The 21,958-nt window shown below is 42.8% G+C and overlaps 11 protein-coding genes across 11 annotated transcripts; 4 read left to right on the plus strand and 7 right to left on the minus strand.

Annotated features, from left to right (window-relative positions):
• Positions 1-149: 149 nt before the first annotated feature.
• Positions 150-845, minus strand: LOC108034420 (cuticle protein 70, isoforms A and B). The gene is made up of 2 exons (XM_017109304.3): positions 796-845; positions 150-729 (listed from the first exon to the last, which is right to left on the minus strand). The coding sequence occupies exons 1-2, from the start codon at positions 805-807 to the stop codon at positions 316-318; spliced, it is 426 nt and encodes a 141-aa protein (XP_016964793.1). The 5' UTR covers positions 808-845; the 3' UTR covers positions 150-315.
• A 4,932-nt stretch (positions 846-5,777) lies between these two features.
• Positions 5,778-6,572, minus strand: LOC108035024 (uncharacterized). The gene is made up of 2 exons (XM_017110368.2): positions 6,519-6,572; positions 5,778-6,291 (listed from the first exon to the last, which is right to left on the minus strand). The coding sequence occupies exons 1-2, from the start codon at positions 6,528-6,530 to the stop codon at positions 6,022-6,024; spliced, it is 282 nt and encodes a 93-aa protein (XP_016965857.1). The 5' UTR covers positions 6,531-6,572; the 3' UTR covers positions 5,778-6,021.
• Positions 6,573-7,749: 1,177 nt separating this feature from the next.
• LOC108035029 (vitelline membrane protein Vm26Ab) lies at positions 7,750-8,440 on the minus strand. Its single transcript, XM_017110374.3, has 2 exons — positions 8,323-8,440; positions 7,750-8,250 (listed from the first exon to the last, which is right to left on the minus strand). The coding sequence occupies exons 1-2, from the start codon at positions 8,332-8,334 to the stop codon at positions 8,020-8,022; spliced, it is 243 nt and encodes an 80-aa protein (XP_016965863.1). The 5' UTR covers positions 8,335-8,440; the 3' UTR covers positions 7,750-8,019.
• A 381-nt stretch (positions 8,441-8,821) lies between these two features.
• On the plus strand, positions 8,822-9,200 carry LOC108035023 (T-cell leukemia homeobox protein 3). Its single transcript, XM_017110367.2, has 2 exons — positions 8,822-8,836; positions 8,919-9,200. The coding sequence occupies exons 1-2, from the start codon at positions 8,822-8,824 to the stop codon at positions 9,198-9,200; spliced, it is 297 nt and encodes a 98-aa protein (XP_016965856.1).
• Positions 9,201-10,087: 887 nt separating this feature from the next.
• On the minus strand, positions 10,088-10,613 carry LOC108035021 (vitelline membrane protein Vm26Ab). Its single transcript, XM_017110364.2, has 2 exons — positions 10,564-10,613; positions 10,088-10,501 (listed from the first exon to the last, which is right to left on the minus strand). The coding sequence occupies exons 1-2, from the start codon at positions 10,573-10,575 to the stop codon at positions 10,169-10,171; spliced, it is 345 nt and encodes a 114-aa protein (XP_016965853.1). The 5' UTR covers positions 10,576-10,613; the 3' UTR covers positions 10,088-10,168.
• Positions 10,614-11,751: 1,138 nt separating this feature from the next.
• On the plus strand, positions 11,752-13,779 carry LOC108035011 (protein artichoke). The gene has a single exon (XM_017110355.2). It carries the CDS (start codon positions 11,778-11,780, stop codon positions 13,500-13,502), a length of 1,725 nt encoding a protein of 574 aa, XP_016965844.1. The 5' UTR covers positions 11,752-11,777; the 3' UTR covers positions 13,503-13,779.
• Positions 13,780-14,142: 363 nt separating this feature from the next.
• On the minus strand, positions 14,143-14,534 carry LOC108035026 (uncharacterized). Its single transcript, XM_017110370.3, has one exon. It carries the CDS (start codon positions 14,500-14,502, stop codon positions 14,224-14,226), a length of 279 nt encoding a protein of 92 aa, XP_016965859.1. The 5' UTR covers positions 14,503-14,534; the 3' UTR covers positions 14,143-14,223.
• Positions 14,535-14,841: 307 nt separating this feature from the next.
• LOC108035027 (vitelline membrane protein Vm26Ab) lies at positions 14,842-15,241 on the plus strand. Its single transcript, XM_017110371.3, has one exon. The coding sequence runs from the start codon at positions 14,891-14,893 to the stop codon at positions 15,158-15,160; it is 270 nt and encodes an 89-aa protein (XP_016965860.1). The 5' UTR covers positions 14,842-14,890; the 3' UTR covers positions 15,161-15,241.
• A 1,695-nt stretch (positions 15,242-16,936) lies between these two features.
• LOC108034421 (uncharacterized) lies at positions 16,937-17,648 on the minus strand. Its single transcript, XM_017109306.2, has 2 exons — positions 17,622-17,648; positions 16,937-17,491 (listed from the first exon to the last, which is right to left on the minus strand). Exons 1-2 carry the CDS (start codon positions 17,628-17,630, stop codon positions 17,048-17,050), a joined length of 453 nt encoding a protein of 150 aa, XP_016964795.1. The 5' UTR covers positions 17,631-17,648; the 3' UTR covers positions 16,937-17,047.
• A 106-nt stretch (positions 17,649-17,754) lies between these two features.
• On the minus strand, positions 17,755-18,251 carry LOC108035031 (uncharacterized). Its single transcript, XM_017110376.2, has 2 exons — positions 18,167-18,251; positions 17,755-18,090 (listed from the first exon to the last, which is right to left on the minus strand). Exons 1-2 carry the CDS (start codon positions 18,176-18,178, stop codon positions 17,881-17,883), a joined length of 222 nt encoding a protein of 73 aa, XP_016965865.1. The 5' UTR covers positions 18,179-18,251; the 3' UTR covers positions 17,755-17,880.
• Positions 18,252-19,626: 1,375 nt separating this feature from the next.
• On the plus strand, positions 19,627-20,092 carry LOC108034773 (uncharacterized). Its single transcript, XM_017109719.3, has 2 exons — positions 19,627-19,680; positions 19,742-20,092. Exons 1-2 carry the CDS (start codon positions 19,672-19,674, stop codon positions 19,982-19,984), a joined length of 252 nt encoding a protein of 83 aa, XP_016965208.1. The 5' UTR covers positions 19,627-19,671; the 3' UTR covers positions 19,985-20,092.
• Positions 20,093-21,958: the final 1,866 nt, after the last annotated feature.

Consider the following 21,958-nt stretch of genomic DNA (forward strand, 5'->3'; position numbering starts at 1 on the left):
GAAATATATAAACATTCTTAAAGCTTAGAGTTTTTTTGATGAAAGACTTTCCTTTACATTTTCTTAAAACCCCTCAATAAAAATGTCTTTTACTTACAAAAAGAAATAGTTATTTTTTCAATTCAAACGAAATATATTTCATCATCCAAACCACTTTTCACAATCCGATTTTTAAGAATTTTATGTAATTTCACAAAATCTCCTCTATATCCTCTCTTTTTCACTCAATTTCTCTGTGTAATCTCCTCATCCACTCTCCGATCCAAACGAAACGAAAGCAATGCAGAAAACGATGTTGTATGGGATGGCTTATCCTTACCAGCCATGGGCCAGTCCCAAGGCAGGAGCAGCCAGAGCTGGGTAGGCAGACTTGTAGCCCAGTCCCAGGGGAGCGGCCAGAGGAGCATGAGCCAGTCCCAAGGAACCATGAGCCAGGCCCAGAGGAGCAGGAGCCAGGCCGAGGGAACCATGAGACAGGCCAAGGGGACCATGACCCAATCCCAATCCGTAGGTCGAGATGGCCGGAGCAGCCAGGGGAGCGTGTGCCAAGGCCGGAGAGGCATAGCTAATCCTGGGGGCCAGTCCATAGGAGGCAATCGAAGGAGCTGCCAGGGCGTGTCCGTAGGAGATGGCTGGAGCTGCAGCCAGGGGCAAGGCCGGAGAGGCTAGTCCTCCCAAATATCCCGGAGCGGCAGCAGCGCTGGCCAGGCAGAAGGCGGCAAAAACGAACTATAGAAGCGGAAAAAATGTTTTTAGTAAAAATATATATTCTGAAGAAACTTCTTGACCACTTACGTATTTGAACATTTTGGTTTTTGGTGCAAGTTGAACTCGTGGCAAGAACACAAAGCTGAATAATGCCGCTGTCTAAGGCACAAATGCTTTTATAGCCCAAAGACCTGGCCAAAATGTTGCACGAGAACGGATCCAAGCTGGGTCCCCCAGAGACTTTTACTTTTGTTCAATGGAGAGACCCGGCCCAAGACCGAGTCCAAGAGAGCAACATGCTGAGCTGGCATGTCGGGTATCGAGATGGCGATAGAGGCCTGGGCCCCACCGGAGCACCGCCTTGCCCCGCCCCAGACAACGCGGATGTTTGCCTGGGCTGAGACTTGCTGCCATACCCTTTCGGAGGGTGTTGCAACACCTGGAAGGGGATAGCATTCGAGGCAGGGAATAAGCCACCAAATATGGTATCTCACCAGTAAGTCAGCCCAAAGAGTAAAAATAAAAAACTAACTGAGCCGAGTTCCTTTTTTTTTTTTTTTTTTTTTTTTTTTTTTAATTAACATCTTTATTTAATATAATCCAGGAACAGATCTAATTAAAGCCTTTAACCTAAATGTTTTCTTAAGTAAATAATCTCTTAATTATAAATTATAATTAGTTTTCAACTTGGTATATAGGAGTAGATCAAATTACGACTAGTTTCAAGTAAATAATATATTCATATTAGTCTCTTAGGAGCAGCCCAAAATGTCTTCTTTTGAGCCTGCGAATTGGGATAGCCCCCTGTAATCTCCGGGCTAGACGATTACGGTGGGCAGTTAGACGGTCGTTGTACCTGCTTGAGAAGAACGATATTTGGTCTTCAACAAGACTCAGGTTTAGGTCATTGTGAAGCGTTTGGCCGCTAACGAACCACTCACAGCCAGTGATTTGTCTTAATGTTTTGTTCTGGACGGTTTGGAAACGTTTTCGGTGGGACGCAGCCGCCACTCCCCAAATTTGGATTCCATATCTCCAAGTTGGTGCGATGATTTGTTGATAAATGTGCCGCTTGCATCTTAGAGATAGTTTGCTTTTCTTGTTTAGCATCCAGAATAATTGGTTCCGCTTTAGGTTGCACATTTTGACGACTCTGGCAATATGTACTCGGAAGCCGAGTTCCTAAAAATTAAAAAACAAATAACTAACAATTAGCAGAAATTATTTCTAAAAGTATCTAAAAGTATGCAGTGAATAAATGCATCTGTCACATAGAATCATTTGTCATTTCATTGCATTCTTTTAAACACTTTATGAGTATTTCAAAAACTGATGTGACTTCATATTCCTGGTTGATCTTGGTCTTTCGAATTGAGAATATATTGTTGCATACTTTTGGGCACTTGTATAAATAATTTAAAAGGTTTTTTGATTTTTTTACCGAGTTATCGCTTAGTAGTAATAATGATCCGCTTATTATTCGTGCTAAAAAATCCTGTGTCTAATTATTTGATATTAAGCCATTTCTTTATAGACTAAATTTAATTTTAATTAAATTTTAATAATTAATAACATATATATTTCAAAAGATAATATTCAAAAATTTAACCACCAGTCAAAGAGTATTCCCACATCGATAACACCATACTAAGCACCCAGTCGTTGTTTTGATTTTGAATAATTTCTGATAAATTTGTTTTTGGTCTATTTACCCAAAGCCGACGCCGCGACAAGGTGTGTGTGAGAAAAACTTAAATTGCATTTTGTATCTGGCCTTTTTTGGTTCTTTTATGCATTTATTTTCCTGCAGCCAACAAGTTTCGCTCAATCCGCCGTTTAAAATCATTTAAATGAGCCGCTGCGAATGCGTGCGGCTATTTTGCTGTTAGAAATTTTCGCAGTAAATGCTCGAGCATTCAGAGCCCAAAAGTCTTAATTACAACACAGGCCGGCAATGAATGGGGCGTGGCAGCTACACACCTGTGCGTAAAGCCGAGGCAAAACCAGATCCGCCCCGAGATCGTTTTATGTGGGGCAAACTCGAGGTACTCGAGCACATGTGCGATTAGAACAATAACCGATCGCAGGTAGGGGCGTGGGCAAGGTCGTTCCTTGTGCAGCGGCAGGGGTTCCTTGGGCCAAACTACGCCCCTGGCGCAGCTAACTTATGAACTGGTGCACCCATAACTCATGCAACAGCAGCAACAATGCCGAAGGAACTGCGGCTGCCAGTTAATTGCCAGCGACCTACTCTATGCATAATTTGAGACAGCGCTTTACGCAAGCCCAAAGCACTTAACACTTATGAAAGGGGCGGGGCCGAGAAGGGGCTGTAAGGGGGTCGCTGAGCGGACCCACTGCAGCACTTGCTGAAATCCCCGCCCTGCAGGCGCTAGACAGACCCATAAAAACACACGAGGACTTAACACTTTGTGCATAACTTAAAAGATATGGGACAGACAAAAAATAATATTAAAGTCCCAAGAAATTAAAAAAACTTATCGAGGAAATGGGTTACATGATATAATAATACTTCATGAGGGTATATGATTTGTAATGTTTACGTAAATATTATTTATGTACTTGAAGATATATCAGATATCTTAAGGCAGAAAATATTACAAATTTCTTAAAAAATAAAAAAAATCGAGGAAATAAAATGTATGATGGTGATATAATGCTCTATATTATATAAAGCTCTGTGTGGATATATGCTTTTGAAACGCTTACTATGATACTCCTTATCTACTTTTGAAGATATATTTATATGCAATAATTTTTGCTCAGATAAATAAAGATTTTTTAAATAGAAACCTTATTTTTAAGCTAGAAAATTTTTAAAATTAATTTTTATAATAGTCAACAATGGTTGCCAAAGGGTTAACGAGAAGGCTCAGCCTCGTCCAGAAAAGCCTGCGGGCCAATGGAAAGGCAAAACCCATGTGACAATAACAAGTTGGCCAAAAAGGGGGCGCGTAGAAGGGGATTCGGATTCCCAATGCGTAACTCGAAGGGGATTTGCATACGCATAGGCCGTGTGGGCGATGCCGATGGAGACTGGACCAGCCGAAGTTCTCCGCCCGATTCGCGCTTTTGGGCCGTAAATCAAACCGGCCAAGCATTTCAATTAAGAGCCTCCTAAGATCCGGCTGGCTCGCTGCCTGGCTGATATCTACACAGTGCGAAAAATCGCTGGCAATTAATTTTGTGGCACTTGTGCAACACGGCGATTAAATCAAAATGCAATTTATTGGGCACCCCGGTTGAAATGCGAGCGCTTTTGGATCGGGTTTTGCAGCTTATTGATGTCCCCGCAAATTGATCGCGGCGCGTTCTAATCGACGCCGACTCGCCATTATCGCTTCAATGCTCTCGAATGACAGTGTACAACTGTCAATTAGACAAGATTGTTGTAATCGCCCGAGAGCAGTCGGTGAACAGCGGGGGGTAATTATAGCATATGGCTCTAGAAGCCTGCTTGTTTGCAAAGTGGATATGCGCGGAGCTAATTGGAGGTAGGTGGGAACTCGCATTCAATTTGGAGGAACAAACAGGAGATAAGAGGGCTTAATTATGTAGAGAAAAGGCTTAAACATGGCTGAATGGGGATGCACTACAGATCCCTATAATATTCAGAGTTAGGATATACCATTTACAATAATAATGTTCTTTGATTTTGCTAATCATTTTTGTATATTTTAATAATAACATTAAATTAAAAGCTAAAAACAGGACATACAACAATTCAATTATATAGGAAAGAAGCTAAAACTTGACTAAGTAAGGATTTACCAGATGTATCTGTGAGATTCAGAGTTGAGATACACCATTTGTAAAACAACTTACCATTGAATTTACTAACTATTATTAACATTTAATATTTTTAAGGCATTTTTAGTGATTTCTAAAATGTAAATTATAAATATTTTAGCCACAAATACCCCCTCACCTATACAAGTTTTCCACAATACCCAGCTGCAGGCTTGGAAACCGACCGTTTAAGTGCAATTTCTGGGGCTTCGGCAATTATAAATCGAGGGGGCCGCCTTATTAATGGGGCGTGACCATCGAGACAAAAGGCAGCGTTAAATTTTAATTTAATTTTCCCACTGCAGTTGCAAACAAGTAAATTAGCTGCAAGGTGGGAGTTGTATTTCCACGGGGCGTGACACAAAGGCGTTGAAAACATCGAAGTGAATTTCAAACCCGCAACCCAAAGACTGGAATTAATTTGCAAAATTTAGTTTAAGTCAAATGGCGTTCGTTCGCTTGATTTGATTTTCATACTTTTTGCGGCGCATGATTAATGCCAGAGTTGGCGGGGCGTGGCTTCGTTTAACTTATTGATTGTCTGTGATTAGCGAAGTGCAATTTAAGCGGCGCCTTTTAATGGAGTCTCGGCCATAGTCGCAGTGACAGTGCCAAGCGAATGACCTCTGAGCCGGTGCACACGCAGCCTGCAATCAAAGTGATAAACAATGCCGCGGGCTAACCTTACTCTATAACCCATGAAGGGCCAGAGTGGTAAAGGGGTTCGGACTGCGAAAACAAAGCTCAAGGATTACGCCGAGGAACGTGGCGAGTGTCGATGAACCGGAATAAGCAAACAGATGAGTGGGAGTGGAATACACCCTTTGAGGACACTCCGTCATATGGCAACCCCTTTAAAAGGAATGGAGGTATAGGCATTATTTAACAGGCAATACTTTTCCAATGATGGGTTCCATAAAGTACAAATGATATAGAAAAAACATTTAGAGCATTTTTCACTAAACCTAAAATTATTTTTTACTGAGCCCAAATATTAATAAGTAATAACACTTGGCCAAATGTCGACTGACTGGATTTGTTAAAAGATCATTGTAACCAAGAGAAGAAATACCTATAGCCCAAAAAAAAAGTACATAATATTATCTTAAGATACGTTTTCTTACTAATGTTTAAGGGTAGTGTTAAAGTTGCAAAAAGTAAAGCTGTAAGTATGCGAAGTATGGGTAATTCTTGCTCAGTATTCTTAGAGTGCTGAATGCAACTAAAGATACAATTTCCCCAGAATAAGACGTTTTAGATAGTTTCCTTGCAGCTCAATTCCCACTGCCCACTGCAAGATTAGTTTAAAACGGAAGGAATAAAACTCGTTTCAGTTCTCAGTTGGTCAGTGCGTGGGCCTGATGCATTGCGTTTTTATTTGTATTTGCCTCCGAGCGTGTATCTCCATCTCCATCTCGGTTTGTATCTGTAACTGCGACAGTGACGACGTCTGGTGGACACGTGCGGCATACTTGCAGAATCCATTCGGCATCCTGGAACAGCTTACTTCTTCAGGATGGTGGCCACCGGGGCGGCGGCATAAACGGCTGGCAAGGCGGCACTGTGGGCCACACTGTGGGCGCTGTAGCTGCTGGCATAGGGGGCGACGTAGGGGGCGTAGGCAGAGGTGTAGGCGGCGGTGTAGGCGAGGGGGGCGGCAGCTGGCACGGCGCTGTAGGCCAGGGGCGTGGAGTAGGCCAGGGGGGCGTTGTAGGCCAACAGACCGGGGCTGGCAGCAGCGGCGGCGAACAGAGCGCACAGGACGACGGCGAACTGAAAGATAATGTTTGTTGAAGTACAAGATACAAAAAATCATAAATATTTTATAAAAATTTTAAAATTTCTTAGGTTTTTCTTAGTTAGTTAGCAGCTTGGACTATCAAGTTTAGTATATTTTAATTTCTTATTTCCACCTAACTGTTGACCAAAGTATCCTCAATTTGTTAGATACAAGTATGACATCCTTTAATATTATTCTAATAAATATTCTTTCAACTTACGAATTTCATCATTTTGCTTGGGTTGGTTGTGTTATCGTCGAAGCGAGACTTCTGATTGATGTCTTCTTTCAGGTTTGAAGTGGTTTATATAGTCAAAAGTACATTTCATCCTTGACAAGCCCGAATGAGAAGCAAAAACCCCACAAAGTTTAAAGCATTTCCATCACGTACCAGGGCTAAATCAGGGCCACTAATTTGGTAGCTCTAAACTACCTCACATGAAGTTCGCACTTCACTGTTTGATATGACTTGCCTGCAGATAGTACGCATTTCTGGTGAATTTATTTTCAATAAAGGTTTTAGTTTTTTATTTCTCCCCCACTCGAGCATTTCCGCGACTGGCGTCAGTGGCAGCTGCCTTTTGCGGATTGAATTATCATAATTTAACACTCAGTGCGTTTTGTGGGCTATGGACGTGCGTGTCATTCCAACCGTCTTGGTCTTGGTCTTGGCCATCTCCGGAGCTCGGCTCACTCTGTGCGTTCCAATTGTCAGCCACTCGAACGCGTCGCTTTGCATTCTAATCGGAGATGCAAATAAAAATAGAAGTGGTTTATCCAGTTCCGAAGGACGTCATCGAGGTTGAACCCTTTCGGTTCAAGGTGGAGGACGTTCGAGGCAGGGGGGAATAGTAAACACTGGATCAAGGGCTGCGGGAGTTCAATAAACCTGCAGACTAGTTGACCCTTTATCCCCACTGTAAACAAGACCTTAAGAACTTAGAACGCAGTTTCCTTCACATTTTCTATTTTTATTGAGCAAATAATGCGCTTATAGCTACTAAGATGATTGAAGAATGGGACGGTGGTCTAAATAAATACATTTTTAGTTTTTAAACAGGTTAAAGGCTTTTTTAGGTATGATTTAAAATTCACAATCGGTTATGTTACAACAAACCACGTTTTAAAATGGACAATGTGTACTATAAAGATTTACAGATCACCTCACGCATACCTATAATATTCATTATATGTTGAAAGGGACATAGTTTATTATATGATTAGGTAATTCAAAATCAATTTTATCCAGCAAGAAAAATATGAACTACTTTTTTTTGGTATTCTAGTCTTCTAACTTTCCTTTACTATTATTGTCAAGAGAATATTTTATTACAAACAAGTATTTTATTTACTTATTATAATGACATACAGCCCAAAAGTATGTGCTTGTAAATATATTCAAATATATTTAAATGCTTAAAAAGTAATAAAATAAAAACTCAAATACAGTGTACGTTTCACGCAAAATGCAGTATTTATTTCAACAATAATATTCCGTTTATACTTGTGTGTCCTGTTCCCATGACTTAACTTTCAGCAGTCGGCAGAGGTGGGAAGATATAGAAGCTGCCAAACTAACACCAGGGATGTAGATATGTGGGTGGATAGCACGGGGCGGAGTATCTAGATGGTTAGCAGGGGAGTATCCTTGTGGTAGAGGCTATATTCTTTCAGGTCCAGTTCAGTAGCCAGGGTTATGGGTATCCTTGATCCTTCCCATCTTAGCGGTAGTAGGCGGCATAGGGGTAGGCCGAGTAGGCGGAGTAGGCGGAGGCATAGGGGTAGGCGGAGTAGGCGGCGGCCACTGGAGCGGTGTAGGCGGCGGTGTAGGCAGCGGAGTAGGGAGCAGCGGCCACGTAGGGGGCGGAGTAGGCGCTGTAGGCCAGTGGGGCGGCGATCACCGCCGGCTTGGCAGCCACACAGGCCACGATGGCGAACAGGCACAGGGCGAACTGTAAGTGGGGGAAGAACCTCTATTAGTACTCCATCGATCTGATAGATCCAATAATCCATATAGTCCTTACGTATTTGAACATGTTGATTGGGTTGGTTGGTTGTGAACGGTTGGTTCTCAAGTGCTAGACTGATATCTCCTAGTCCCCCGGCACTCGGGTATATATAGCAGAATCGGCCGAGAAAATTCCAAGCCTAGGCCTCAAAAGCAGCGAAGGTGATGCCAAGTGGCCATTGGTATTCACAGCCGATCCCCAGATCGGTTCCAAGTCCATTTTAAAGCCAGCCAAGGAGAATCTTGAGCATTATGGCTTTGCACTTTTGGTTTCATTTTGGTATTTTTAAAAGCGTGACGAAAAGCGAAAAACAAATCGAATGCGAGGGCGTGTTTTGCATACCAAATACTGGCTGGATATCGATATGAATCCATCGATCGGTGGCTCTTGAAGTGACCCACAAAAACTGCCGGGTTCGGTTCGGAAATTTATAAAGCTGGGTTCTATGGCACCACACATATTTATTCCGTTTTCAGAACGTTGAGCCACCAGATCTTATCGGCTTGGATTAGCTATGTACAGGAAATTAGTAAGTCTCAAGCGGTTCTCCGCGGACAAGTCGATGCACTTGCTCAAAGATGACGAGGCCTCGCCATCGGTGGCCATTTCAGGTGGTGCTCCTCCCCCTCCTGATCCACCTGGTAGCCGGGGGTCAGATTCAGGATGCTGCCGAGGAGATCGATGTGCCGCCTGCCCACCGGGCTGCACCACCTCCGCCCCAGGCAGCTGGAGCTGCTGCTCCACCACAACCAATGGGGCCACCATTGGGGCCGCCACTGGGTCCTCCTGTGGGCTCTGCTCCGCCGCCGAGCTATCCTTTGTACTACCCAGCTGCGTGGCTGCCATTCGGACGCTTCAGCGCCTCCATTCCCGTCCAGATAGTCGCTGGCTGAGTGCCCATCCCCACCAGAAACTGGCCAAAGGACACTGTTGTCCTTCTTGTTAAATCCATTTTTCCGTTTTCTGTTACTCGTTTTGTTATTGAATGAAATATATATTTTAAGATACGTTATGCATAATTATTTACTCAAGCTTGACGCAACTTTCAGTCGGCACCTTTTAAATGGCCCACACGTGATTCTCCTACGAGAGATTCTATGAAGATACATTTTTTGAGGCATCTATTGGCATTCCTATTTTTGTTTTGTCAATGGATTATGACGCAACTCGTCTGGCATTTATTTTGCGTATTTCCGGATTTTCAGAGCACTGAGTAGGCTGGAATTAGGAGTGAGCTGAACGTAAGAAATACATCAGCATGCAAATAGGTCCTTCTTGAAAAAGTGTTCTTTAATTGCATTGCATTAATTGCACAATTTTTATTTTTTAATTTTTTAAGGAATGACTGCGTTAAAATATAGACTTTAACTATTTATTTTAAATCCTGTAGAAGAATGGATTTATTGAATTTAAAAATTACTAAACGTTAATGTAAATTTATTTTCATAAAATAAATATAGGTATATAAATACATGTTATATATTTATCAAATATTTTCAGTGTTAAGAAAATTTTCCTAATGGTGATTCTATTTTGAAAATAACATCTATTTGAGTAACAGTAGTCAAATTATCAACGTCAATAAATATCAGAACGATTTCAATTTAAATATTCTCAAAAATATTTGCAAATGTAAGGATCCTAAGTACTTATATGAATACTTTTAAATTAATTGTTAGACAATATTATCAAAATCATTTCTGGATTTAAGGTTGATGGAGAATATCTAGGATCCAAAACCCACAACCAAAACCCATTACCAAGAAAAATAGTTTTAAGCTTTAGTTTGATTTCGTTTTATTTCCAGCCAAGTGAATTTTTAGTCCATTTCGTATCAATTCCGAGTCCATGCTAATCCCTCTTACAAAACGGTGGTGTAACCGGCGGCGTAAGGGTAGGCGGCATAGGGGTAGGCGGAGTAGGCGGCGGCCACGGGAGCGGAGTAGGCGGCGGCAACCGGAGCGGTATAGGCAGCGGCAACGGGAGCGGTATAGGCGGCGGCAACTGGAGCGGTATAGGCAGCGGCAACAACTGGAGCAGCAGCCACGCCGTTGAAGTTGCGGGCCACGTACTGGGAGCTGGTGGCGGTGACCACTCCAGCCGGAGCAGCAACCACTGGGGCGGCGGCCAGGACAGCTGGCTTGGGCTCAGCCACGGAGGAGGCCACCAGGGCGCACAGGACAACGAGGGCGGACTGCAAGAAAACAACCAGTTAAATCCTCTCCAGAGATCGCAATATAGAATATATCAACCCACCAGCTTGAACATGTTGTAAGTTTAGTTTGATTTGAGCTAGCAAATTGGACTATGCCTTGATTCGCTGGGAGCTGCAACTTTTATACTCCATGGCTATGGAACTGGAGGTGATGCTTGAATTTCTGGGCACACACGATACTCAAGCGAATGATTCTATACCGCCTGCATGGGAATGCAGAGCGGCCTTTGAGTGGCTCAATTTGCCGTTTGGCTACGTGCCCGCCGCCCCAGGGAGGTCGATCTGAAACCGAATCCGATACCGAATCGGAATCCGAATCAAAAGCGTAATCCATCCAGTATTTCGGGCACGTCCGCATTGTGGGCCCATAAAAGATGTCACCGCGAAGGTAACCAGTAGCCAACCGATGCGACTGATGCCACCAGACACGGCTAATCGCCGATGAGTAACCTCTTGTGCCAAGAGTTGGCCAGAAATCAATGAAATTGCATGCCCCAATCCGATTGCGATTGTTTCAGGGTTACATATGGCATATGTGTGTGCCTCCCGCGAATGCAATCGGCTTTATGCAATGCCAGCCCAGGTCCTCGGTGGCCGAAAATCTAATCTGCTCCACTGATGCAACAGCTCAATCTCGCCCACTGGCCAGAACGGCAGTTACGCGCGCATTCCCCCATCGAAAGTTCAATAAACTGGGGGGAGAGATTCGATTTCGAGGGGGCGAATGCTATCAGTGCGACTATAGTTAGCAGACAGTTCTTAATAAGAGTCAAGCTCAACTTACCAGCGGGCCTATGTGGTTATTTATCTCGGGTGGAAGAAAGAAGCCAGACAGATAGAGGGTCTAAAAGGGGATTTGCCTTAAGACGATGATAGTCAAGCCAGCATGCTTAGCTCTATATATTCTATAAATTTCTGAATGGTTTTCTTTATTTTAGTATATGGTTTAGGTCCCTAATCAAGTCATTAATATGTCATATGTTTTTAATAAAGTCTTGGATGAAAACTTCCTATATCCCTTATGCTCTCAAGAGTGTATACGAAAAGCAAAACAAAGTGCAGACCGACAATTTTTATCTTCGTAGCGCTGGAGAGCCTGACAATCTTAAAGGGAGCTAGATAAAGTCATGTAAAGACACACATATGTAAATGCAAATATATACTACATCCATTGAGTGGAAGCTGGAGTGCAGTCTGCGAATTTGCATTGCTGCAGTTTACAATGTCGATTGACGGCGAGCGGTTCGTGGGAAAGATGAATAAAACGCGCAGGATACTCGCAACGATCCTTATCCTTACCCTATGTATAAAAAAAAGTAGTGCCAACGGCGGAGATATACCGCTGCGATGCGACGAGTACGATTCCATGGGATTTATGGATGTGAACGAGGCCTTTTGCACGGTCACCGGCTTCACGGTCACCCACAGTCAGAATATTGTGTTCAAACACATACCGCCCGGCAACATGGTCAAGTTCATGAAGTTCTACGAGTCGACGCTGCTCTACATGCCCTTCCATCTCTTCGAGACGTTTCCCTATCTCAAGACCCTGGACGTCTCGAATACGAATATCTTGGAGCTGACCAGGAATGCCTTCAGTGCGGCCAGCAATCTGACCTATCTGAATCTGGCCTACAACAACCTGACCGGCATCCAGACATCTGTTTTCAATGGAGCCAATGTGCTCATGCGTTTGGATCTGTCTTATAATGAGATATCCTCGCTGAGTGTGAATGCCTTTTGTGGCCTGCAGACCATTAGCCAGATTTTTCTGACGGGCAATCTGTTGAAGGAGCTGCACAGTGACATTTTCAAGGATAATGAGTACTTGGAGAAGGTGTCCTTCGAGGGAAACCTGCTGACCAGCATTCAACCGGAGGTTTTCCGCAATATGAGACGTATCAAGGAGGTGAACCTCTCCAATAATCGCTTGGTTTTCATCCATCCGGATACTTTTGCCGATGCTGCCAGTCTGGAGAATCTGGTCTTGTCCTACAACGAGCTGAACAACTTCCAACTGACGGAGAAGAACATTGTGCATCAACTCCACCTGGATAACAATAAACTGACAAATTTAACCATCAATGCCACGCGATTTGTTCGCGCCAGTCACAATGAAATTTCGCAGCTCTTTTTGCACCAAAGTTTGCACATCGAAACATTGGATTTGAGTGCCAATAAACTGACCAGCATATCGAACATCACAAATATAACCTTTTTGCTTTACTTGGATGTCTCGGACAATCCCATAGGCCAGCTAAACATCAGCACTTTCTCGCAACTCAACCGACTCAGGGGACTGAATCTGCGAGGAACTGGTATACGAGAGCTCAAATTTGGGATGTTTTCGAAGCAGAAGTTCTTGGAGGAGCTGGATCTGTCGTTCAACAACCTGACCAGCCTCAATCTGGACGTGTTTGTGCCGTATCTGACCAATCTGAAGAAGTTTCTGATAGACGGCAATGGGTTGACTGAGCTGCAGGGCAATCGATCGTTCTCGGACGCCTTTCCCCAACTTATGAAACTGGGAGTTTCCAGAAATCGCTTCAACTGCTCCTATCTGCACCACCTGCTCATTCCGCCCTCGCTGCCCGAGTCCGTGGTGCTGAACATCGAACCGGACTCCAGTCTGGAGGAGACCCCGCACATCCGAGACGTTTCCTGCATCAGCCGATCCCAGCTGGACGTGAATATCTCTTTCATCGCCGAGGAGTCCCGCCTCGAATCGCAGATCCGTATCCTGTCGAAGCAGCTGGAGATAGTATCCTCGCACTCGGAGAATCTGGGTGTTCATCTGGTTTTTATGCAGACCTTCGCCTATGTTTTGGGCGGTCTAGTTCTAGTAAGTCTGGTGGCCCTGATAACCCTCCGGTATCTGAAGAATCGGCGATCCGGTCGATACGACCGAAGCAGCATTGTCTTCCGCTCGAATGCCACAATGGAAGCTAATCTCACCCTGGAAAGTGCAGATTCTCAGTAGACCCCGGATGACTCAAACGATTTTTTTCTATTCTAACAAAGTTAAATTTATAATTTTGTAAAACTATTCAATATCTTAAATATATTGCAAAAAACCAAGACTTTCCTAAAAATATATAAGTGTAAACATAGAAAAAAATGTTAAGAAATGTATCTTAGGTTGTACATTTAATTCCTGCTTAAAACCAAAAATAGTAAAGTAAAACAGGTAAAGTTAAGTGTTTACTTCCAAAGATCTTTAAATAAACGTTACTCGTTTGTTTCATTTAAATCCTGAATATTTGTTTACACACAAGATGCCAAATGGGAAATGCGGAAGAGAAATTGATAAGGTGTCAGCCAAGGCAGAAAAAAAATACTTGTGGGCTTATCTGAAGCGACCTTGCAGTCAGAGATCTGACTTCCTGCATTCCCTAAAGTTTTGATAAAACAAGCTCTGAAAAAACAAGCGATTATGGTAATTCGTTCTTTCAAACATTATGTAACCGAAATACATCTCAATATATAAGATAAATCAACTCATACTTTTGTGTAACATAAATCAAGAATATTTTAAAATGGGTTAGACCTTAATAAAAACTTTTTAAGATAAGTGAAACTAAATATTTCCGAAATAAAATTGCATAAGAAAAAGCTTTGGATCGGTTTTTATAGTAGTTTTATTATTTTCTTTTTCAGTTTGTGATTTCCTATTGGGTCAAGTAATGCCTTGGGTGTCCATCCTACTTCTTCAGCAGCAGGGGAGCGGTGTAGGGAGCGGCGACGTAGGGAGAAGCCACATAGGGAGACGCCACGTAGGGGGATGCCACGTAGGGTGAAGCCACATAGGGAGATGCCACGTAGGGAGCCGCGTAGTTTCCGTGGTATTCCCGGCTGTAGACAGCAGCCGCGGGAGCAGCAGCCACCAGGGGAGCGGAGTAGGCCAGAGGAGCCACGATTCCGGGCTTGCCAGCCACGCAGGCAATCAGGGCGAAGAGGGCGACGGCGAAGAACTTGAACATCTTGGAGGATTGGGTTGTTTTGATTTGCTGGCAAACGAAACTGATGACAACTGCTGGATGAACACGCCGTTTTATACCCCACCAGACCACCCACAATTAGCCTTGGCACTTAAGCTGAGTGGACCTACCTTTCTTGGCCCACCATTTAATTAGCAAATTACCAAAGTACTCGCACTTGTACCTAAATGCGTTCGCTGGAGCCAACTGCGTATAGTGGCTAAGTACGTGACCGGCCTGAGCAACATAATTTTAGTTTTCGGCCGAAGACCTTGCAAGGTCGCTGGGCACTCGGATGTGGGGCTATAAAAGCCCCGACTCTGGACTGTTTTAGACATCAGTTGCATTTGTTCAATCCGACAAGTACTACCAAAAAACCAATCCTCCCAAGATGTTCAAGTTCGTCGCCGCCGTTGTCTTCGCTCTGTTTGCCTGCGTCGCCGCCAAGCCCGGAATCGTGGCTCCTCTGGCCTACTCCGCCCCCTACGTGGCCTCCCCCTACGTGGCGTCTTCCTACGTGGCATCTCCCTACGTGGCATCTCCCTATGTGGCTGCCCCCTACACCGCCGCCTACACCGCCTCCTACGCCGCTCCGTACGCCGCCGCCTACACTGCTCCCTACGCCGCTGCCTACACCGCCCCTCTCCTCCTGAAGAAGTAGATTCCCGGAAGGATGGTCAACACCGGAGGATAACAGATGGACACTCGCAATGAAACTGAAATAAACTCTCAAACAAACGAACGCATAAGTCTTTCAATCGAGGTAAAGGGATTGTTTTGGGTCAAAAAACATTGTTAACATCAATCGATTAAGAACAAAAAACACACTTGGATCCCGATTTCAACGTGGCATACCTCTGTGCATTTTTGGTTAAATTTTTTGCTAATCTACATTCAAGTTTTTGTTTTTCACAAGGGTCAAAATTTTACCCCATTTTCATGTTCCATTTTTCCGTAATTCCACAGCATTTGGAATGGGAGCCCAAGACAGGACTTCCAGATTCCATAACTTAAGTAATTCGATCCCGATATTAGCGTGGGATACCTCTATGAATTTGTGGTTGAATTTTCTAATATTCTACATTCAAATCTTTCTTTTTCACGAAGGTCAAAATTTTACCCCATTTTCATGTTCCATTTTTCCGTAATTCCACAGCATTTGGAATGGGAGCCCAAGACAGGACTTCCAGATTCCATAACTTAAGTAATTCGATCCCGATATTAGCGTGGGATACCTCTATGAATTTGTGGATGAATTTTCTAATATTCTACATTCAAATCTTTCTTTTTCACGGGGGTCAAAATTTTACCACATTTTCATGTTCCATTTTTCCGTAATTCCACAGCATTCAGAATGGGAGCCCAAAACTGGACTTCCAGATTCCATAACTTAAGTAATTGGATCGCGATTTTAGCGTGGGATACCTCTATGAATTTGTGGTTGAAATTTCTGATAATCTACATTCAAATCTTTCTTTTCACGAGGGTCAAAATTTTACCCCATTTTCATGTTCGATTTTTCCGTAATCCCACAGCATTCAGAATGGGAGCCCAAAACTGGACTTCTAAATTCCATAACTTGAGTAATTGGATCCCGATTTCAATGTGGGTTACCTCTATGAATTTGTGGTTGAATTTTCTGATAATATACATTCAAATCTATCTTTTTCACGGGGATATAAATTCTACCCCATTTTCATGTACCATTTTTCCGTAATTCCACAGCATTCAGAATGGGAGCCCAAAACTGGACTTCTAAATTCCATAACTTGAGTAATTGGATCCCGATTTCAATGTGGGTTACCTCTATGAATTTGTGGTTGAATTTTCTGATAATCTACATTCAAATCTATCTTTTTCACGGGGATATAAATTCTACCCCATTTTCATGTTCCATTTTTCCGTGATTCCACAGCATTCGGAATGGGAGCCCAAAACTGGATTTCCAGATTCCATAACTTAAGTAATTGGATCCCGATTTCAATGTGGGATACCTCTATGAATTTGTGGTTGAATTTTCTGATAATCTACATTCAAATCTTTCTTTTTCACGAGGGTCAAAATTGTACCCCATTTTCATGTTCCATTTTTCCGTAATCCAATGGCTGTCCAGTGCGAGCCCAAAACAAAAAGTCTTTTATCTTAACCAGCTACTTTAATTCTATAAAAACCCACAACGCCAATCTAAAATAAGTAAGCCCGCAAATAAATTAAGCACAATAAGGCGACTGGGATAGGGTACAGAGACTAATAATAATAGAGCATAATTATTCTTATTCCGTCCACATGTTGCCAGGCGTGCAGCCATTTAAATGCGGATACAACACACAGCGCGGAGACAATGCAACGTGCGCCGTTTAAAATTAGACACCGTGGCGTATACGTAATCTGCGGCAAATCACAAACAGAACCGACCTGATTCGTACAAACGGTTTGCATTTATTTTGTATTATATAAAATTCCGCTTAATTCCAACTTAAATGACATGCAGCAGCCCAGAAGTATGTTAGCTTTTAGTTATTGCTTTGGCCCAGCGGTTTGTTAACCCTTAATTGGCCCATGCATTGTAATTGACCAGACTCCGGTTCTTGCTGAAACCGATGCTATTGAACACCTGCAGGTTGGCCGACCAGCCCAGGGTGAATGAAATTTGGCCGAAGGGGTCAAGAACCACCTTGTTTTTCACGGGCTTCTGTTTCTGGTGGTTCTTCTTGGCATTGCTCTGCAGTTGGTTGAACGCACTGTACAGTGAAGTCGGCGGATGCTGCACGAACTGCTGGACGCCGTTGACGAACTTGTTGAATTCTCCGAAAAAATCATTGGGTGCGAATAGCTTGGCGGGGTCATCCATGAATGGAGTGGCTTCTATTGGTTCCTGGTAAAATGTTTCCTCTCTCAAGTCCAAACTTCGGGTACCAACCGTAGTTGGTAGAAGGAAATACATCGGCTGGCACCATTTCACATTCATTGATAATAACCAAATGACAATAAACTGTTAGGAAAAAAAACACAGCATACCCATTTAAAAGGAATACTTTTTGTAAACTTCTTTAAAAATATTAGATTATTCAGAGGAAACATTTAATTTTCTAAAAGTTTGAACTTTTCCTAAGTGTACTTACGGACAACATATCTCTTGTGACTCCGAACGATTACTAAGTCAAAGTTAGACAACAACAGGAGCTTAAATACCCCTTAGAAGGGTCTAACCCCTTCTCCCAAAAGAAACATGTTATGACACATAACTTTCAGACCAATTTCAGATATTTATTCGAGGCATGTCCATCAAAAAATGGCTAGACTCCAAGGAATAACCTGGGGCGACAGGGGCTCTGTCGGCAGCTCGAGGACGCCTATTTGTGAGACGGCTCCACCCAGATCCTAGAGCCAGCCGTAGCCATGTCCATGACCATGGCCATAGCCCCCCAAGCCGCCGATGGGATGCACAACGCTGTGCGAGGACGTCCAGATGGGCTGGTGGATCACTCGCACCGAGGGCAGACTGTGGTACGAGTGGGTCAGGATGGGCGACGAGTGCAGCAGGCCGGGAGCGGCACAGCTCAAAGCCAGGCAGAAGGCGAGGAAGACGAACTGTAGGCAAAAGGCGGCAAAAGTTGGTCACTTAATTAACTCCTTTGAGGCGGCGAACGGGGCGCGAAATCCTTACCAGCTTGAACATTTTGAGTGGGTTTTGATTACCGAAGAACTTCTTAGGATGGAAACTCAGGGTGGAACTCGTTGAGCAGCTGCCAAAAGACGCTTTGATGGCTGGTTGAACGCTAGGCGGGTTTATATAACCCGGCCCAGAAGGCAAGAAGCCCCAGCAGTCGCCCGACCTTGGTCCGCTACTCAAAACCCTAAAAGTCTCTTTGAAATCTTAGCGGACGCGAAGGGCTCCGATTTCAGGTGAGTGAGTGACAGACTTCAGTTGCCGCCCACCCACTGCAAGTTGCACCACAAATGCGATTGTAATATTGGCAAATTCGCACCGCAAAGCTCCAAAAAATGTAGCGAAAACTGCGCAATTTTCGGTGAGCATAACAAATAAACAAACCCGCAAAAAATACGAAAACAATCATCGGAATTATAAACAATAAACGCATTTAATTGATTTCGGCGTGGGAGTTTGTTTTCATTCGCATCAAGACAAAGGGAAACTTGGCCAAATTCTTTTCCCAGCGCCCACACTGACCTTGAAAGCCTCTCCAAAGGGGGCGGGAAAACACCGGAAGTGCGTCTCAATTCCGGACGACCTTAATTGTTTATTTCGGGTACAGAAGCAAGGCCCAAGCCAAATTGATGGAAGCAAACAAAAGTAAAGCGATGAGAACATTTGCGACTTAACGCAGACCAAATGCTGAAGGAACACTCAGGAAAATGGCACTGGGGAAGAACTTGAAGTGGACTTTGATATAAATAAATAATATAAGTCAGTTTAGGAAACAAATCAATAGCAACTTGAGATATTAATTGGTTGAGAAAACTAACTTCATATTTAATGTAGTTATGATATAGTTTCTAATACTTTCTAATGTATTATTTTAAATGGTTGACAATTATTTATATTAACAACTCTCTAGTGATAGAGAATAATAATTAATTTTACTATTCGTTTGATTGAAAATTTTGTTAATATGATAGAGACCAATCAGCCTCTAAAGAATACATTACCTTAAAATTGAATGTATAAATTTCAAACCTGAACTTGTAGTAAAAGAGTTAAAAATAAAGTTAAATAAATATTTAATGTAATAAAAAATTAAAAAATATATGTATAAGATTCTTAATTTCAGTTAACCTGTAGTAAATAGTTAACTAAAATCTCTTGTCTTAATGGCGAGTGAAAGGAAGGCTTTTGGTGCCGAACAGGAGGAGGCACCTAGAATGCTCTGTGGCAAGACCCAAGTGGCATTGTGGTTTCCCCGTCCTGTCAGCGGACTCACGACCATCCGATTCGCATCTGGATTCTGATGCTGAGTGGCAGGGAACGAGTTCCGCTGGCAATTGCAATTGCAACTGGCCCATTCAAAGTGAGTTAAGGGCTCCTTTCATTCGCCGCCTGCCAGGCAAATGCCTTTGACCTTGGCCAATGGGCAGCTATAAAAGCCAGGAACAGCGAGGAGCACCCATTCAGTTGGATAGGTGATCTCCAGAGAACTGCAACGAGAGAACATGAAGCTGGTAAGATCGGGATTCTACTAAGATTCTGTTTTTCAAAGAATTTCTTTTCCCACAACCTCAGCTTATCTTCGCCTGCTTGCTTGGCCTGGCTCTGGGCCACGAGGTGTACTACTATACCCCGACCTATGGGTATTACCCCGGCACCTTCGCCAGGACCTCGCCCGTCCTGCCGCTGGCCTACTCCCGTCTGATTGCCCCGGCAGCCGAGGAATCGCATCTCTACCACAGCGTGGCGACGCCCAACTCCTTCCAGCAGCAGTATCGCAGCGACTACAAGCCCCTGACCTATGAGTATCTCTACTAGGATTCTTGGATTGGGAGGGCAACAAACCCAACCCCGAGCGACTTGTAGCCAAGTGAAATTTGAATAAAGTTCGACCACTCCTCATCGCAGGGGCTTAACTCTGGCTAACCCTTATTGTACTCTGGGCTGTCTGTGAAAACAACTTTCCTACTTCCCCCAAATCCCAGTGACCTGGGTCACCCGCTGTCTGTTGAACTCGGCCTCCTATTGTTCAGTTATAAAGCCTCGACAAAGGCGGGCCACATCGCATGGCCCTGGCCACAGTTATTCACCTATGTGTGATTGCTGCTCCACAAGGAGGCCTGTCTAAATTTAACAAAACTGCAAAGTGGCAAAGAAATCGAGGAACATGTCGTACGTCACCGGGGGCGCTAAAGAAGCCGTAGAATCTGCGGCAATGTGACCGCAGGGAAAGCTGCTCGGAAGCCGGCTACCACAAATTTTGCCTTTTGGTGCGTGGTTTGCGGAGCCTGTGAAAGGAGCCCGGGAACGTGACCTGGGGCTGTCACATGGAACCCGCCCATGGGACATACGCAAATGCGTAGAACGGAAACCGAATGCTAATCGAATCGCTCACATTAATTAACTTATGATTGCTTGGCGGCGCCTCACACTCGCCAGGTATTTTTGTGGGCTCATAATGAAGCGATAAAGCGATTTGCTGAGCGTGGAATGTGAACGAATGTTGCCTTACTCTATAAGTATTAAGAATTCGATACAATAAATTTTTAGAAAATATTTACTGACATTTTTTCTTTTAATCTATTTATGTTTAAAAATTTAATATAAAAAGCATATAAAAAAAAATATCATAATACAAAACAAAATTAACAAAAAGCTCATAAAATACATAGAAATCGATCAGTAAAAAATATAATTTTTTAAAAGGCATTTAACTTATTGTGAAACATGTATAGTGGTTGGCTACACTGATATAACTTTTCTAACAAAAATTATTCCTTCTAATATATATTTTGTAAAAAAATACACCCGTAATTAAATATTATAATAAATATTATAATACATTTATTTGATTTCCCTTGCCTGCCAAAATGATTTCCATATTCTTTTAAATAAAGCAGAATGGAGAAATAATTACAGCTTTTCCAGCTGTCTAGCAACCAGTAATGATTGCTGATTGCGAAACTAGATCGGGCTCGTGTTCATTATGCAAAGCTAATCAGAAAGTACTCATCTGGTCAACAGATACCCCTGATTGGACGGAATTCCAGGGAAGGTGGCATCAATAACAGCATTCTGTGGCCCATCATCTCCTCGGATGGGCAGTCTGCGGAACCTGTTCCTGCAAAGAGGAGCAGGAGCTCCTCAACTTCAACAGCATCGGCATCCGATTCCTTGGTACATGGGGAAGTTCAAGGTTTTACAATGTCCAATTAATGGCTAAAGAAATCCCAGCCAGCCAGGCAGGCAAATCTATGCGAACAGCAAACTTACATTGTCGAGAAAATAACTACACTAATAATATAGTTTTTATAGTTTACGCATGAAACCACATTTAAATAAAAAAAAAAAAATTTAAAATGTATTAAAAAAGTCCATATTTTAGAGGTAAAGTATGATATGGTTTCGTTTTAAAACATATATAATATTTAAATTATAATTAATGAAAGTAATTCTTGTTGGAAGAAGGTTTTTATATATTAAAGGTTAATTTATTTTCAAGCACAACATATACTTCTTATAGGCAAAGAGCCTAAAAAAGCTTAAATCATATCTTGTTTATATTACATCTTACTTTAAGTGCCCCCATTTTATAGTTAAAGTCAGATGTGATATAGTTTCTCAAAATAATATATAAATAAATATAATTTACTAAAACACAATTAATGAAAGTAGGATTTGTTTGAAGAACTTTTTTTCTACATTTGTTTAAGGCTGAACTTCTTGGGCAATTGAAAATGTCCCCTTTAATTTGTTTAACTCCAATTTTTGTTTCGATTTTTTTACAAACTT

The sequence above is a fragment of the Drosophila biarmipes genome, chromosome 3L (assembly GCF_025231255.1).
Source record: "Drosophila biarmipes strain raj3 chromosome 3L, RU_DBia_V1.1, whole genome shotgun sequence".
Taxonomy (NCBI): domain Eukaryota; kingdom Metazoa; phylum Arthropoda; class Insecta; order Diptera; family Drosophilidae; genus Drosophila; species Drosophila biarmipes.

Bases quoted from the DNA above. Each gene is read 5' to 3' on its own strand.
- LOC108035011 (XM_017110355.2), top strand. From the start codon at position 11,778: ATGAATAAAACGCGCAGGATACTCGCAACGATCCTTATCCTTACCCTA.
- LOC108035026 (XM_017110370.3), bottom strand. From the start codon at position 14,502: ATGTTCAAGTTCTTCGCCGTCGCCCTCTTCGCCCTGATTGCCTGCGTG.
- LOC108035027 (XM_017110371.3), top strand. From the start codon at position 14,891: ATGTTCAAGTTCGTCGCCGCCGTTGTCTTCGCTCTGTTTGCCTGCGTC.